Source organism: Prunus avium, chromosome 2 (genome assembly GCF_965620075.1).
Source record: "Prunus avium chromosome 2, drPruAviu1.hap1.1, whole genome shotgun sequence".
NCBI lineage: Eukaryota > Viridiplantae > Streptophyta > Magnoliopsida > Rosales > Rosaceae > Prunus > Prunus avium.
Window position 1 is genome coordinate 39508997 of NC_142285.1, and position 10819 is coordinate 39519815.

The window sequence follows — 10819 nt, forward strand, 5'->3', positions numbered from 1 at the left end:
TGATTTTATACTTAATGCAACCTCATTGACAAACTATGAAGCTATAGCTTAGCCTTAATTAGAAGAACATCTATGACCTTCTTTTGACAAACATTGGCAAAGGCCAAATTGTTACTTCAATTGGAGACTTCACATACATGCCCATTTGGTTTGGTTTAATAACACTAAAAAAGGTAAAGGTTGCAACTTTAGGCAGGCCACTGGCCACAAAGCCAATGCTTAGAAGTGGAGTGTAACCAAATAATAATGTAGATGACGTGCTATTTTGTTAAAGGGATCCAACATCAAAAGGTCAACCAATAATACTAAATATTAGGTCATTTGTATGAATTTAATCCTTCAATTTTGCATAACCCAACTGGTTTATTTAACATTAAATCACGAGAATTTAATTTATTTAATTTAATTCCGTTTTAGTTTGAACCATGCTTTGTGGTTGAATTTCTCATTGAGGTTTGTTTTGATGCATATTAATGATTGCAATTATTTGAGAGGCAAGCAAAGTTTAAAGGCTGAAATTAGCTGGAATTTGTATTTATTTATATACTTGGCCTTGATTTGGGGTTTACTTACACACTTTATGTGGGCCTCGCATTAAAAGCATTATCCATATGGATATTATGTGGAATATGCTTTGTTGCCCCTGTTGGCAGATCTGGCCTCAGCTTGCAACTTCATATAAAATATGGTTTTTTTTCTTCTAAAAATAATAAAACAAATAGTGGATCTGAAATTGTATAACCTTTAATATTTTTCAGTTTATCTATCAATTACAACGTTTGTAAAGTCTAGGCTGGCTCAGGAGCTTCAGGGAAAGCTAACTTCACGTCGGACTCGCTTGCTGTTGTCTTCTTCAAATACTTTCTTTTTCGGCGGAAATGCTATTTTCCGCATGACCAAGAGGTTACTATTGTCTTTTTTTAGCTTCTTTCGACCCGCGTGCTGAAGAGGTTTTGCTTTGTAATTTTATTTTTCACATTAAAAAAGGTTTTAAAAGCTTTAATCCATTAAATTACAGTTTTCAATGACAATTTGTAAATTAAAGTCAATGCACGTATATAATCAAAACGAATTTGTCAATCTTTATAGGCTATCAACTCATATAATAATATTTTGTTTGCGTTTATTTAGAGAGAATTATCATCACAAAGGCACGCTACTAGAAAAAGGGGCTTAAGTCATTGTTGGTTTAGCCACAACAAACAGGCCCTGTGCTCAAGTTAAGATGCTAGTATATTTTAAATCGAAAGATGCTTGTTAATATCTCAAAATTTTATTTCTCCAACTTTTAGATGGTAAGTGAAGTTCCACGTCATTACATAAAAATGGTAACAATTTTGAAAAAAATTCCAATGAGAGAGATTGATTGGAAAAAGAATATATATATATATATATATATACAGAAATTCTCCTATGTAGACATACGAACGTTATTATTATACATACGCCATGTATTTTGTACTAACTCTCCTTATTTTTCTGCATATTTACAATAGTATGGGATCCTAAAGGGTGTTCCTCGATACACCCTTTAGGATCCCATACAATTTTTTTTTTTCAATGATCCAAACAATCTATTTTTTAAGTCTACATTCATAGATCATCTTTGCAAAAAATTAGACAAATTGAAAACTGTTTCGATATCCAATTGTGTTCTACAAAATCAATAAACACGGTACTTCAAGAAAGTACTTAAATTTCAATAATTCAATTGAGTATTCAAATGATATCAGATTCAAGTGATTTTTCATAGAGATGATCTTTGAATGAGTATCTACAAAATAGATGATTTGAATGAGTGAAATATAATACGAAGTGACCCTACAAGGTGTCCTAAAAAATAATAATAAAGAATTTGTTTCAATGTTGGTTGATTGAGACTCATATCATCGTCATTCCTGCATGCTGGTTGGCCCAGTGTATGCCACAAATTACTACAACCAATTATTAATCAAAATTAACACTTTTCCATTTTGAGACCATTCACACATACCCAATTATCTCATTATAGAATCCATAATTTTCGCCCACAAAAAATAAAAAAATAATTATACTTTACAGTACAAATTCATCCACAATATGAAGCAGACGAAAGACGAAATTGCCCCGAAGCTACACCCGCCAAGCGGACGTGACCCACTTTTATCAGAAGGGAAATTTCCAATTAAAGTTTTAATTTGAAATCCGCCAGAAAACCACGTTCGTTAATAATAATCCCGCGTATGTATGTATACATTGTATATATATATAAATCCCACGGGAGATTTTCCTTAACCAACAACAACGCCTTTGCACAGCTCAGACCCTGACGGATAAAAACCGTTAGGGTGAACGCCACTCGCCCAAAACTCGCTCTTCACCGCTTTCAACCCGGTTCCCACTCGTCCGAGTCCGAGCTCAACCTCCGGGCTCTGTTCGGGTTTTGATCTGCTGAGATCCGAGGTAATAATTGACTCCTGTTAGCTTTCGTTCTTAAGCGTTGATCAAAACTTTTGACATTTTCTCTGTCGGTCCGTTTGTTTGCGGCAGCTGAATTTGACAATGTGTATTTGGTTGATTGGCTTTGATTGGTTCAAAACCTCATTGCTCTGATTTCTTTCAATTCGCATTGTTAATAATTTTGAGGATTTGTTTGTGAATTTTAGATTTTTGCTTCAATTCGTTCTCCAAGAGCTACATGGATTAGATCTGGTAGAGTTTCTGTGATTTGTTTGTTTGGGTTAACATTTTCCTTGCTATGGTCAGCCCCACTTAGTAAAGATAAAACTTTGTTTGGTTTGAGTCATTTCTGGTTACATCTTTTCTCCTTTGTTTTATTTTGTTTTGTTTTTGGAATTTTCCCAATTAAAAGAATTTAACTTAAAAATAGGTGCAAGTTAATTTGGTATGGTATTAGAGTTGCGTGTGAAATCGTGTTGGTATGAAATTTCTGCTTTTTAGTTTTGTCGGTCGCTGAAATTTAGAGCTATTTGGTTTTACCAATGTGAGAAACCAGAAAAGTAAATCCCTTTGGTGATTAAATGGGTCAATTCCCTTCAGTTATGAGTTAAACCATAGTTGTGCATCTTTTTTTTTTTCCTGTCACTTTTAGATATTTTAGTGGATGCGAAATTATTTGAATCTCGATGTTAGGTTGTATTCTTGTGTTCAAGCTGCCTGTAAAATTCTGAATGTATTGATATCAGGGAAAGCAAAGGGCATATCAAAATGAAGGCACTCATTCTTGTTGGAGGTTTTGGAACACGTTTGCGGCCATTGACACTCAGTGTCCCTAAGCCGCTTGTTGAATTTGCAAACAAACCCATGATCCTGCATCAGGTACAAGCATCCATATAGATCTTATAATGTGATTAATCCATGCTCTTATGATTCTTTAGTTTGCGCCCTCCCCTTACCAACCCAAATCCCCACACATACACGCTTGTGCGCATAAAATTGTAAATTGATACATTTTTGTTTTTTGTTTTCCAGATAGAGGCTCTTAAGGCAATTGGTGTTAGCGAAGTGGTTCTGGCGATCAATTACCAACCAGAGGTAAATGAGGCCATTATTTTGTGAAAAGTTCAATTTTATACTCAGAGAGTCATGCCACTGAAGTTTCTTTGACTGCTTATGCTCATTATGCAGGTGATGATGACTTTCCTGAAGGAGTTTGAGGCAAAGGTTGGCATCAAGATCACATGCTCACAAGAGACTGAGCCCCTTGGCACGGCTGGACCTCTGGCTCTTGCTAGAGACAAACTGATAGATGATTCTGGCGAGCCCTTCTTTGTCCTTAACAGTGATGTTATCAGCGAGTACCCATTTAAGCAAATGATCGAATTCCATAAATCCCATGGAGGAGAAGCTTCCATAATGGTGACCAAGGTAACATGAAGTTGTAATTCTACCTCATACTTTGCACTCATCTTCCTTGGAGGCATTTTTTTGAGCTGGATGTCACTGAAAATATTTTCTTTGTTTCATGTAGGTGGATGAGCCTTCGAAATATGGAGTGGTGGTTATGGAAGAATCTACAGGGAAAGTTCAGAAATTTGTAGAGAAACCAAAACTGTTTGTTGGTAACAAAATCAATGCTGGAATATACCTGTTGAACCCCTCAGTTCTTGATCGAATTGAGCTGAGACCAACTTCAATTGAGAAAGAGGTATTCCCAAATATTGCAGCAGAGAATAAGCTCTTCGCAATGGTCCTTCCAGGGTTTTGGATGGACATTGGGCAACCAAGGGATTATATTACAGGCCTGAGACTCTACTTGGACTCATTGAGGAAGAACTCTTCATCTAAGTTGGCCAGAGGCTCCCATGTTGTGGGAAATGTTCTGGTGGATGAGACTGCCAAAATTGGAGAGGGGTGCCTGATTGGACCAGATGTTGCAATTGGTCCGGGTTGCGTTGTTGAGTCAGGAGTTAGGCTATCTCGCTGTACAGTAATGCGTGGAGTCCGGATCAAGAAGCATGCTTGCATTTCTGGCAGTATCATCGGATGGCACTCCACAGTTGGACAATGGGCTCGTGTAGAGAACATGACTATCCTCGGAGAAGATGTTCATGTAAGCGATGAAATTTACAGTAATGGAGGTGTGGTTTTGCCCCACAAAGAAATCAAGTCGAGCATTTTGAAGCCAGAAATTGTAATGTAGGGTGTGTGCTGTTGCTTATGTTCAAACTACACACAACAGAATGCTTCTAGGGAGGATAGTAAGTTTATTTGTTTGATATGTGTTATTATTTTTTCCCTTATCTCTGTTCTTTTACACAGTGCAAAGGTTCTGCTGCTCCTTCCATGTGATGTTCTTGAACTTGAAGTTTTGGGTCAGTCAGTGTCCTCCATGACTAAATTGTTGTGAGAACTTGTGTATGCTTTTAGTGTATATAGGAATAAATTATCGGTCGGCTTCTCTGGATTCAGGCTGTGTAACTTATCAAGGTTGAATTTTTTTAATGAATATATCATTTTTGCATTTTTAAATTAGGGATGTTGGATACTTTTTTTATTTACGACAGAGGTGGTGGGCACTTGTCTTCCAGTGTTGGTATCTGAACTGTGATCTGAGAGATGATTCCATAATCCAGTGTCGGCAGCATAGATTATGTGTAAATTATTTTTCTTGGCGGCCCCAAAACTTGCAAAACTGAAATCTTTCATAGTTGGAGTCAATTGAACACAAGACCTTCGGTGCATGAAAAACTATGCGTGTTTAACTTTAACTGCGGATTCAAAACCTTGTTTAAGGAAAACTAAAATGAATGAATTAATAAGCTATTACATCCTTCTCTAGTGAGAGAATATCGTAAGTCCTATTTCTTAAATCATGGAATGGACCACAAGACAATGCCATTACTGAGTGACATAAGCAGAAAATTTGGCCATTTGGGAACCAAACAAACGATGTTAGGTGTTCTGATTATTATCTTACATTTTATATGTGGCGTGAGAAGTCCAGCCATCCTAATCAATCAAGCCTTTTGAATTGATTATGTATCATTAAAGAACATGGAATTCCTTGGTGAAAAGAACAAGGACAAATTGGGAATTTTAAAACAAAGAAAAAGGAAAAGTATGTGTGGTCTACCATGTGAAATGACACCTTTACTCTGGCAATTTCAAGCAAGTAAAATAAAATAAAGTGAAGAAGACAGCCAATAATGGAGGGCAAATGATTACAATCTTCATACCAACCCACTTTGATTATAGATCTATGGATCCAGAAGACAACAGGAAAAATAATTGTGAGGTGTTCTCAACAAAACTGATTTGTTTTGAAGTGTAACATGATATTTACAGGGGAAAATTGAAGAATAATGTAAGTTTGCTGTGATGGTGGTGTAAGTTGTCACTCATACTGCACCTAGCAACCAAAACATGACAATGGACGAAACAGCAAGGAGGAACCATGAGATAAAAGCGAAAGCAACAGCAATTTGGAATCTGCTGCATGGAAGATGTGCCGGTGGCCCGCAGTAATTCAAATCTCTCGAATACAGAACTGTCACTCCAGCTGATGAGCATGCAGCGGCCAACGACAGAATAGCTGTCACCTGCAGAAGAATACACATTAAGAAGTTGCTTGGTGTTTTTACCCCCAGCCCTCAGAAGAATCAAAATTCGAAGTAAACAATCTGTCTAGTAACGCGATAGTTACAAGAATTAAACTCCACGTCTGCCTCCAGAACATAATTTTATCTACAACAATTGGAGAACTATCATTAAACTGTTCGATTGGTGCATGCATGCATAAGGGACCAGGTGTTTTGCTTTTGTTTAGTCTGTTTGCAACTTCTAGATAAAACAAAGCAGAATTAAAGCGCAATCAAACCTTAAAATGGCTCCATATTGGCTGAAAGGAAAATTTGGCATTCATGCATCAGACCCCGAGTATTAAGAATCAAAATTATGCTGTGTCAATTTTCATATCAAAACATCCTCACAGTGACATTCATGCTTCTTCCAGATAATTTTAGCAAACATTACGTACTGTAGTAGTGTTAAGAGTAGCAAAGGATCCTCGGAGAAGCTTCATTATTCCAAAAACTATATGCAACAAACAATGATTGAATAAGTCCAGAAACTTACCCAATCCCCAACAACAAATAGGCTCACTAAAACAGGATTCTGCAAGCTTCTCTTTGACCTCAAAGCATGCAAATCAAGGCAAGCCAGTCCCAAACTCCAAAGAACTTGAAGCCCCATTGATGCAATTAAATAGCTGGATCCAACAAATGCAGGTAAGAATTATACAACTATCCAACCTAGAAGCAGGTAGACTTGTTGGACCATTTACTGAAAAACTAGGACGAAAAAAACAATCTTATGCATTATAGGAGCAGCGGCCAATTAATTAGCAGATTATAAGTCCTAAAATAGCCTGCACCTATACACATAGTAGTGGAATACATATGCAAAGGCGTGTGACTTTCTGCACCTTAGTAGTTAGGTTCCCAGTTAATACTCTCCAAGTTCTATGCAGACAAATACATCAAGAAATGAAGTTGAGAAAATATTACTTATCAAAACACATATAGAAACTGAACAAGGAAAGGCTTTATGAACTGAAAAGTGGGATAATCAAGTAAACGCATACATTATGACATGAAAATTACAAGAGAGTTCCCGTGGTCACAATTTATCAAGAAACTTGTTAAACCCGTCTGGAAGTGGGAGACCTGAAACCAATTTTCCAAGGGAAATAACAAGAAAATCATTCCCTACCCAGAAAACAATAGTAATGACTTGTTGGGGATGACAATAAAGAGCCTATCCTCCACCAGGAAGAGATTATTTGGATGACTTTGTAGGGATACTAAAACATAATTCTAACTTGAATTCACCATTGGCATCATGTAAAGATGTCTTATTACGTTTGGGTTCTGGGAACTAAAGAAGGCCGATCAGTGTACTGAGTTTAGATTCCTGTGTGGACAGTGGAAGGCATAAATTTAATAGGAGGAGATTGCCAGGAACCTTATCTTATCTTTAAAATGTACAGATTTAAGCTCAGAGATCAACAGATGGGTACTGAAGAATTAAATGAAGGTCAAGATCAACCACAGAAGAACTCCAGAACTACCATTTCAAACATATATTAGCAAGTGAATGGTAAGGAAAAAATCAACGCTCAGGGCTATAACATGAAATCTGCCTTTACCAATTTAAAACCGAAGCTTGGTTGCAAGTTGGCAACCATTAAACACACATTTCAAAAGATACCGAGAGACTTATAAACATAAACAATCCTGCTAATGCTAGAGGGGTGTATTACAGATGCTGTTTAATCTTAAAGGCGTCCAGTTATGGCCAATATTCCTAGACTCACCAAACAATCCACTCATCTACCTAACCTGATGTGGAAAACTTATATAACTTTGTTCTATTTTCATTCTCTGGTTCCCCCGCCTTATTTTCTATGTAGTTGGTGAAACAGAATAGGGAATCCGCCCACAATTTTTTTTTTCTTTCATAAATCCATTCTTTCTAGTATTGGAGAATTGTATTTGAGTGAAATTTGCTACAAATTCACTTATCTGAAATCCCTGAGGAAAACCTTAAGCATTTTAACATACCCACGGGAAAGATCCCCATGAGCTTAAGTAAGCACAGAATAAATAACCCTTTCCCCCCAGACCCCTAAGAAAAAGGACGAGAGATGAAACCCAGAAAAAAAAAATCCATGGAAATTTTTGTGAAACTGCACAATAAAAAAGAGCTGATAAGAAGGGCAAATAATATACCAAAATGCAGTGGAGTTGAAGAAGCCATGAGCAGAGACCATCACTCCAATAGAAGCAGCAGCGAAAGAGCACTGCCCAATTCTCAGTACCAGCCCACTCACCTTCCCTGGACTCCCAAAGACCTCCTTCATCCCTTCCCTCTCTATAACTCTCTCTAGGGACCCTTTCTGAGTTTCTGGGTCCTACAGATGAGCCCTAGCTTTCATAATATTCCACCATTAATGCAACAGCTAACATAAAAGCTAAAGAACTCAACTTTTTCAGAGGAAGGGGCTTAAAATGTGGGATCCTAACAGTTACAGTTCAGATAGAGTTTAAGAAGACAAAGATCTTTGACATGAGAATGCTCCCTCTCTGATGAAGACTGAGACTGGTTCTTTATATATCTCATGGAATTAATATAAAATAGTTTTGTTGTTTTTCTTTTTTCTTTTTCATTTGGGCCTCAACATCAAAAACAAAAGGAACAATATTTGAGACCAGCCCAATAGGTCAACAAAGTTCTAAAAGGTTTTTTCTTTATAACAACTTGAGCTAAAAACCAAAAACAAAAACAAAAATCCCACGTATATGTGGCGTAGAGAACCAACTTTCAGTATAAGTTACCGACTTCAACGCCCTTTCAACCCTAAAACCCTCAATACAACTTAGAAGCCCCAAACCCGCGCTTGCTCGTCTCTAAAACCCTAAACCCTTCACTCTGTTTTCTGCAGCAACTCCAAAGAAAATGGCTTTCACTTCAATTCTTCGCAGATCGGCCTCCTCTTTGGCTCCATTGGCCAGCCGACTCGCTCGAGGCAATCGATCTTACCATGGTGCTCTCGTCAACGCCATAAACCACGTCAATCACTCCTACAAGTCCACTCTGACCCCTTTTGTTCCGACCCCTCGCTACTATTCCAGCCACAGTTCGGACCAGTCTCTTCTCAAGGTTATCGATGCAGAGATAAAGTGCGCTGAGGAGACCGATGATCTTGACAAGGTGACATTTTCTTGTTGTCTCTTACTTTTTTGGACTGTTTGGTTTCTGAGAAAATTTAGGGAAATGGGCAAGAACATGATCTTAAAGTTATCTTGTATTTGGTTCCGTAGAAAATGAAAAACCCTCCCCATTTAACTCGAATAATTGTGTTTGGAAATGGTTAATAAACTCCAACATGCAGAGATTGTATGAGCCCTTGAGTTAGAATTAAGTTTTTCTTATTTGGTCAATTTAACATATTCTTTTGCAATAGATCCCAGACTACTGATGCTGATCATGGGTTTGTGGATCTCTGTTCATTAACTTGGTTTTGAGTTGCCTCTTTAGCTAGATTTTTGGGAAAGTTTACTACTTGTAAAAGAACTATATGAACTTAAGTTGTTAGTGTAATATATGTTTCTGTGTGTGGGTGTGTATGATTTTGAATGATTGTGTGTATGATTTGGTACTTGTAAATTTCCTGTTTTGTGATGCTTCCAACTATTTGAATTATGTGATTCATTAATGTTAAAATATTGCCATAATTATCACTACCGGAGTTCTCGTTTTGTAGGCTGAAGAGATTCCAAGTGGCTTCCCTTTTCAAATTGAAGATACTCCCGGAGCCCAAATAGTGACACTGAAAAGAACATATCAGGGTGAAAACATAGTAGTTGAAGTTCACATGCCTGATCTAGTTACTGGTGATGAAGAAAACGACGGTGACCAGGATGGTGATGATGAGGATGGAAGTGCTAATAAGTCCAGCCTCCCGTTGCTCGTGACTGTCTCCAAGAGTGATGGACCTTCTCTCGAGTTTAGCTGCACTGCTTTTGCTGATGAGATTGAAATTGACAGCTTGGCAGTGAAAAATCCAGAGAATTCTGAGGATCAGATTGCCTATGAGGGGCCTGACTTCCAGTAAGCCTCGATTACTTGTAGTTGTTTAGCATTAATTCAAGATTATTGTTTATATAGTCTTCTCTAATCGACACACGAATGTCTGCTCCATTGCAGTGATTTGGATGAGAACCTTCAGAGGGCATTCCACAAGTATTTGGAGATTAGAGGAATCAAGCCCAGCACAACCAATTTCTTGCATGAGTACATGATCAACAAAGACACTAGAGAATATGCGAATTGGTTGCAGAAACTTAAGCAGTTCGTTGCAGCATAAACTTTTACCTGAGATATTATTTGGTAGAAGAGATTCGGGAACATGGTTTAGCTTGCATTTTTGGAACTCCTATTGCTATAAGTTCAAATTATATGATTAAAAGTAGATGATTATGTAGTTCATTGAAACTTTGAGGGATGTGAGTTTGTTGGAAGGCTATTATGCAACAACAGTTGCTTTTAATATGAAAATAACCATTTAGGCAATTTATATTATTATACCATTTCTTTGTGGTAGCATTTACCAAACTTTTGAGTTTTCTATTGCTAACAAACTTACTTTCCACATCGTTCATATTGGCAAGAAAAGAAGACTCACCTACCTACCTTACAGGAGGCCGTTAGTTACTAGAATCGTGTCGATGACTTTTAGCTGAGCTCAAAGTTTCGTCATTCCACTTTCGGCTGATAATGAGTTGGTTATGTTACAAGCAGATATTGTGTCTAGGTA

At 37.4% G+C, this 10819-nt stretch overlaps 3 protein-coding genes across 4 annotated transcripts; 2 read left to right on the plus strand and 1 right to left on the minus strand.

Annotated features, from left to right (window-relative positions):
* The first annotated feature begins 2244 nt into the window (after nt 1-2244).
* Nucleotides 2245-4971, plus strand: CYT1 (Glucose-1-phosphate adenylyltransferase family protein). Of its 2 annotated transcripts, none has more exons than XM_021958071.2 (5): nt 2245-2442; nt 3186-3318; nt 3472-3534; nt 3628-3867; nt 3971-4971. In XM_021958071.2, exons 2-5 carry the CDS (start codon nt 3208-3210, stop codon nt 4640-4642), a joined length of 1086 nt encoding a protein of 361 aa, XP_021813763.1. In that variant the 5' UTR covers nt 2245-2442; nt 3186-3207; the 3' UTR covers nt 4643-4971. The 2 variants fall into 2 exon arrangements, with proteins under 2 accessions (XP_021813763.1, XP_088105420.1); XM_088249294.1 differs by lacking the exon at nt 2245-2442 and adding an exon at nt 2669-2691.
* A 678-nt stretch (nt 4972-5649) lies between these two features.
* On the minus strand, nt 5650-8775 carry LOC110756671 (CASP-like protein 5B2). Its single transcript, XM_021958124.2, has 3 exons — nt 8232-8775; nt 6577-6709; nt 5650-6041 (listed from the first exon to the last, which is right to left on the minus strand). The coding sequence occupies exons 1-3, from the start codon at nt 8360-8362 to the stop codon at nt 5841-5843; spliced, it is 465 nt and encodes a 154-aa protein (XP_021813816.1). The 5' UTR covers nt 8363-8775; the 3' UTR covers nt 5650-5840.
* A 46-nt stretch (nt 8776-8821) lies between these two features.
* LOC110756670 (uncharacterized protein At2g39795, mitochondrial) lies at nt 8822-10592 on the plus strand. The gene is made up of 3 exons (XM_021958123.2): nt 8822-9213; nt 9767-10113; nt 10210-10592. Exons 1-3 carry the CDS (start codon nt 8959-8961, stop codon nt 10367-10369), a joined length of 762 nt encoding a protein of 253 aa, XP_021813815.1. The 5' UTR covers nt 8822-8958; the 3' UTR covers nt 10370-10592.
* Nucleotides 10593-10819: the final 227 nt, after the last annotated feature.

What these genes read in the sequence shown, in the direction of transcription:
- LOC110756671 (XM_021958124.2), bottom strand. Translation starts at nt 8,362, where the DNA reads ATGAAGGAGGTCTTTGGGAGTCCAGGGAAGGTGAGTGGGCTGGTACTG. An exon ending in TTCAACTCCACTGCATTTTG is followed by an intron (nt 6,710 to 8,231) that starts GTATATTATTTG and finishes TGTTGGATCCAG; the next exon opens with CTATTTAATTGCATCAATGG. An exon ending in TATTTGTTGTTGGGGATTGG is followed by an intron (nt 6,042 to 6,576) that starts GTAAGTTTCTGG and finishes ATTCTTCTGCAG; the next exon opens with GTGACAGCTATTCTGTCGTT.
- CYT1 (XM_021958071.2), top strand. Translation starts at nt 3,208, where the DNA reads ATGAAGGCACTCATTCTTGTTGGAGGTTTTGGAACACGTTTGCGGCCA. An exon ending in AACCCATGATCCTGCATCAG is followed by an intron (nt 3,319 to 3,471) that starts GTACAAGCATCC and finishes TTTGTTTTCCAG; the next exon opens with ATAGAGGCTCTTAAGGCAAT. An exon ending in CGATCAATTACCAACCAGAG is followed by an intron (nt 3,535 to 3,627) that starts GTAAATGAGGCC and finishes CTCATTATGCAG; the next exon opens with GTGATGATGACTTTCCTGAA.
- LOC110756670 (XM_021958123.2), top strand. Translation starts at nt 8,959, where the DNA reads ATGGCTTTCACTTCAATTCTTCGCAGATCGGCCTCCTCTTTGGCTCCA. An exon ending in AGACCGATGATCTTGACAAG is followed by an intron (nt 9,214 to 9,766) that starts GTGACATTTTCT and finishes CTCGTTTTGTAG; the next exon opens with GCTGAAGAGATTCCAAGTGG. An exon ending in TATGAGGGGCCTGACTTCCA is followed by an intron (nt 10,114 to 10,209) that starts GTAAGCCTCGAT and finishes GCTCCATTGCAG; the next exon opens with TGATTTGGATGAGAACCTTC.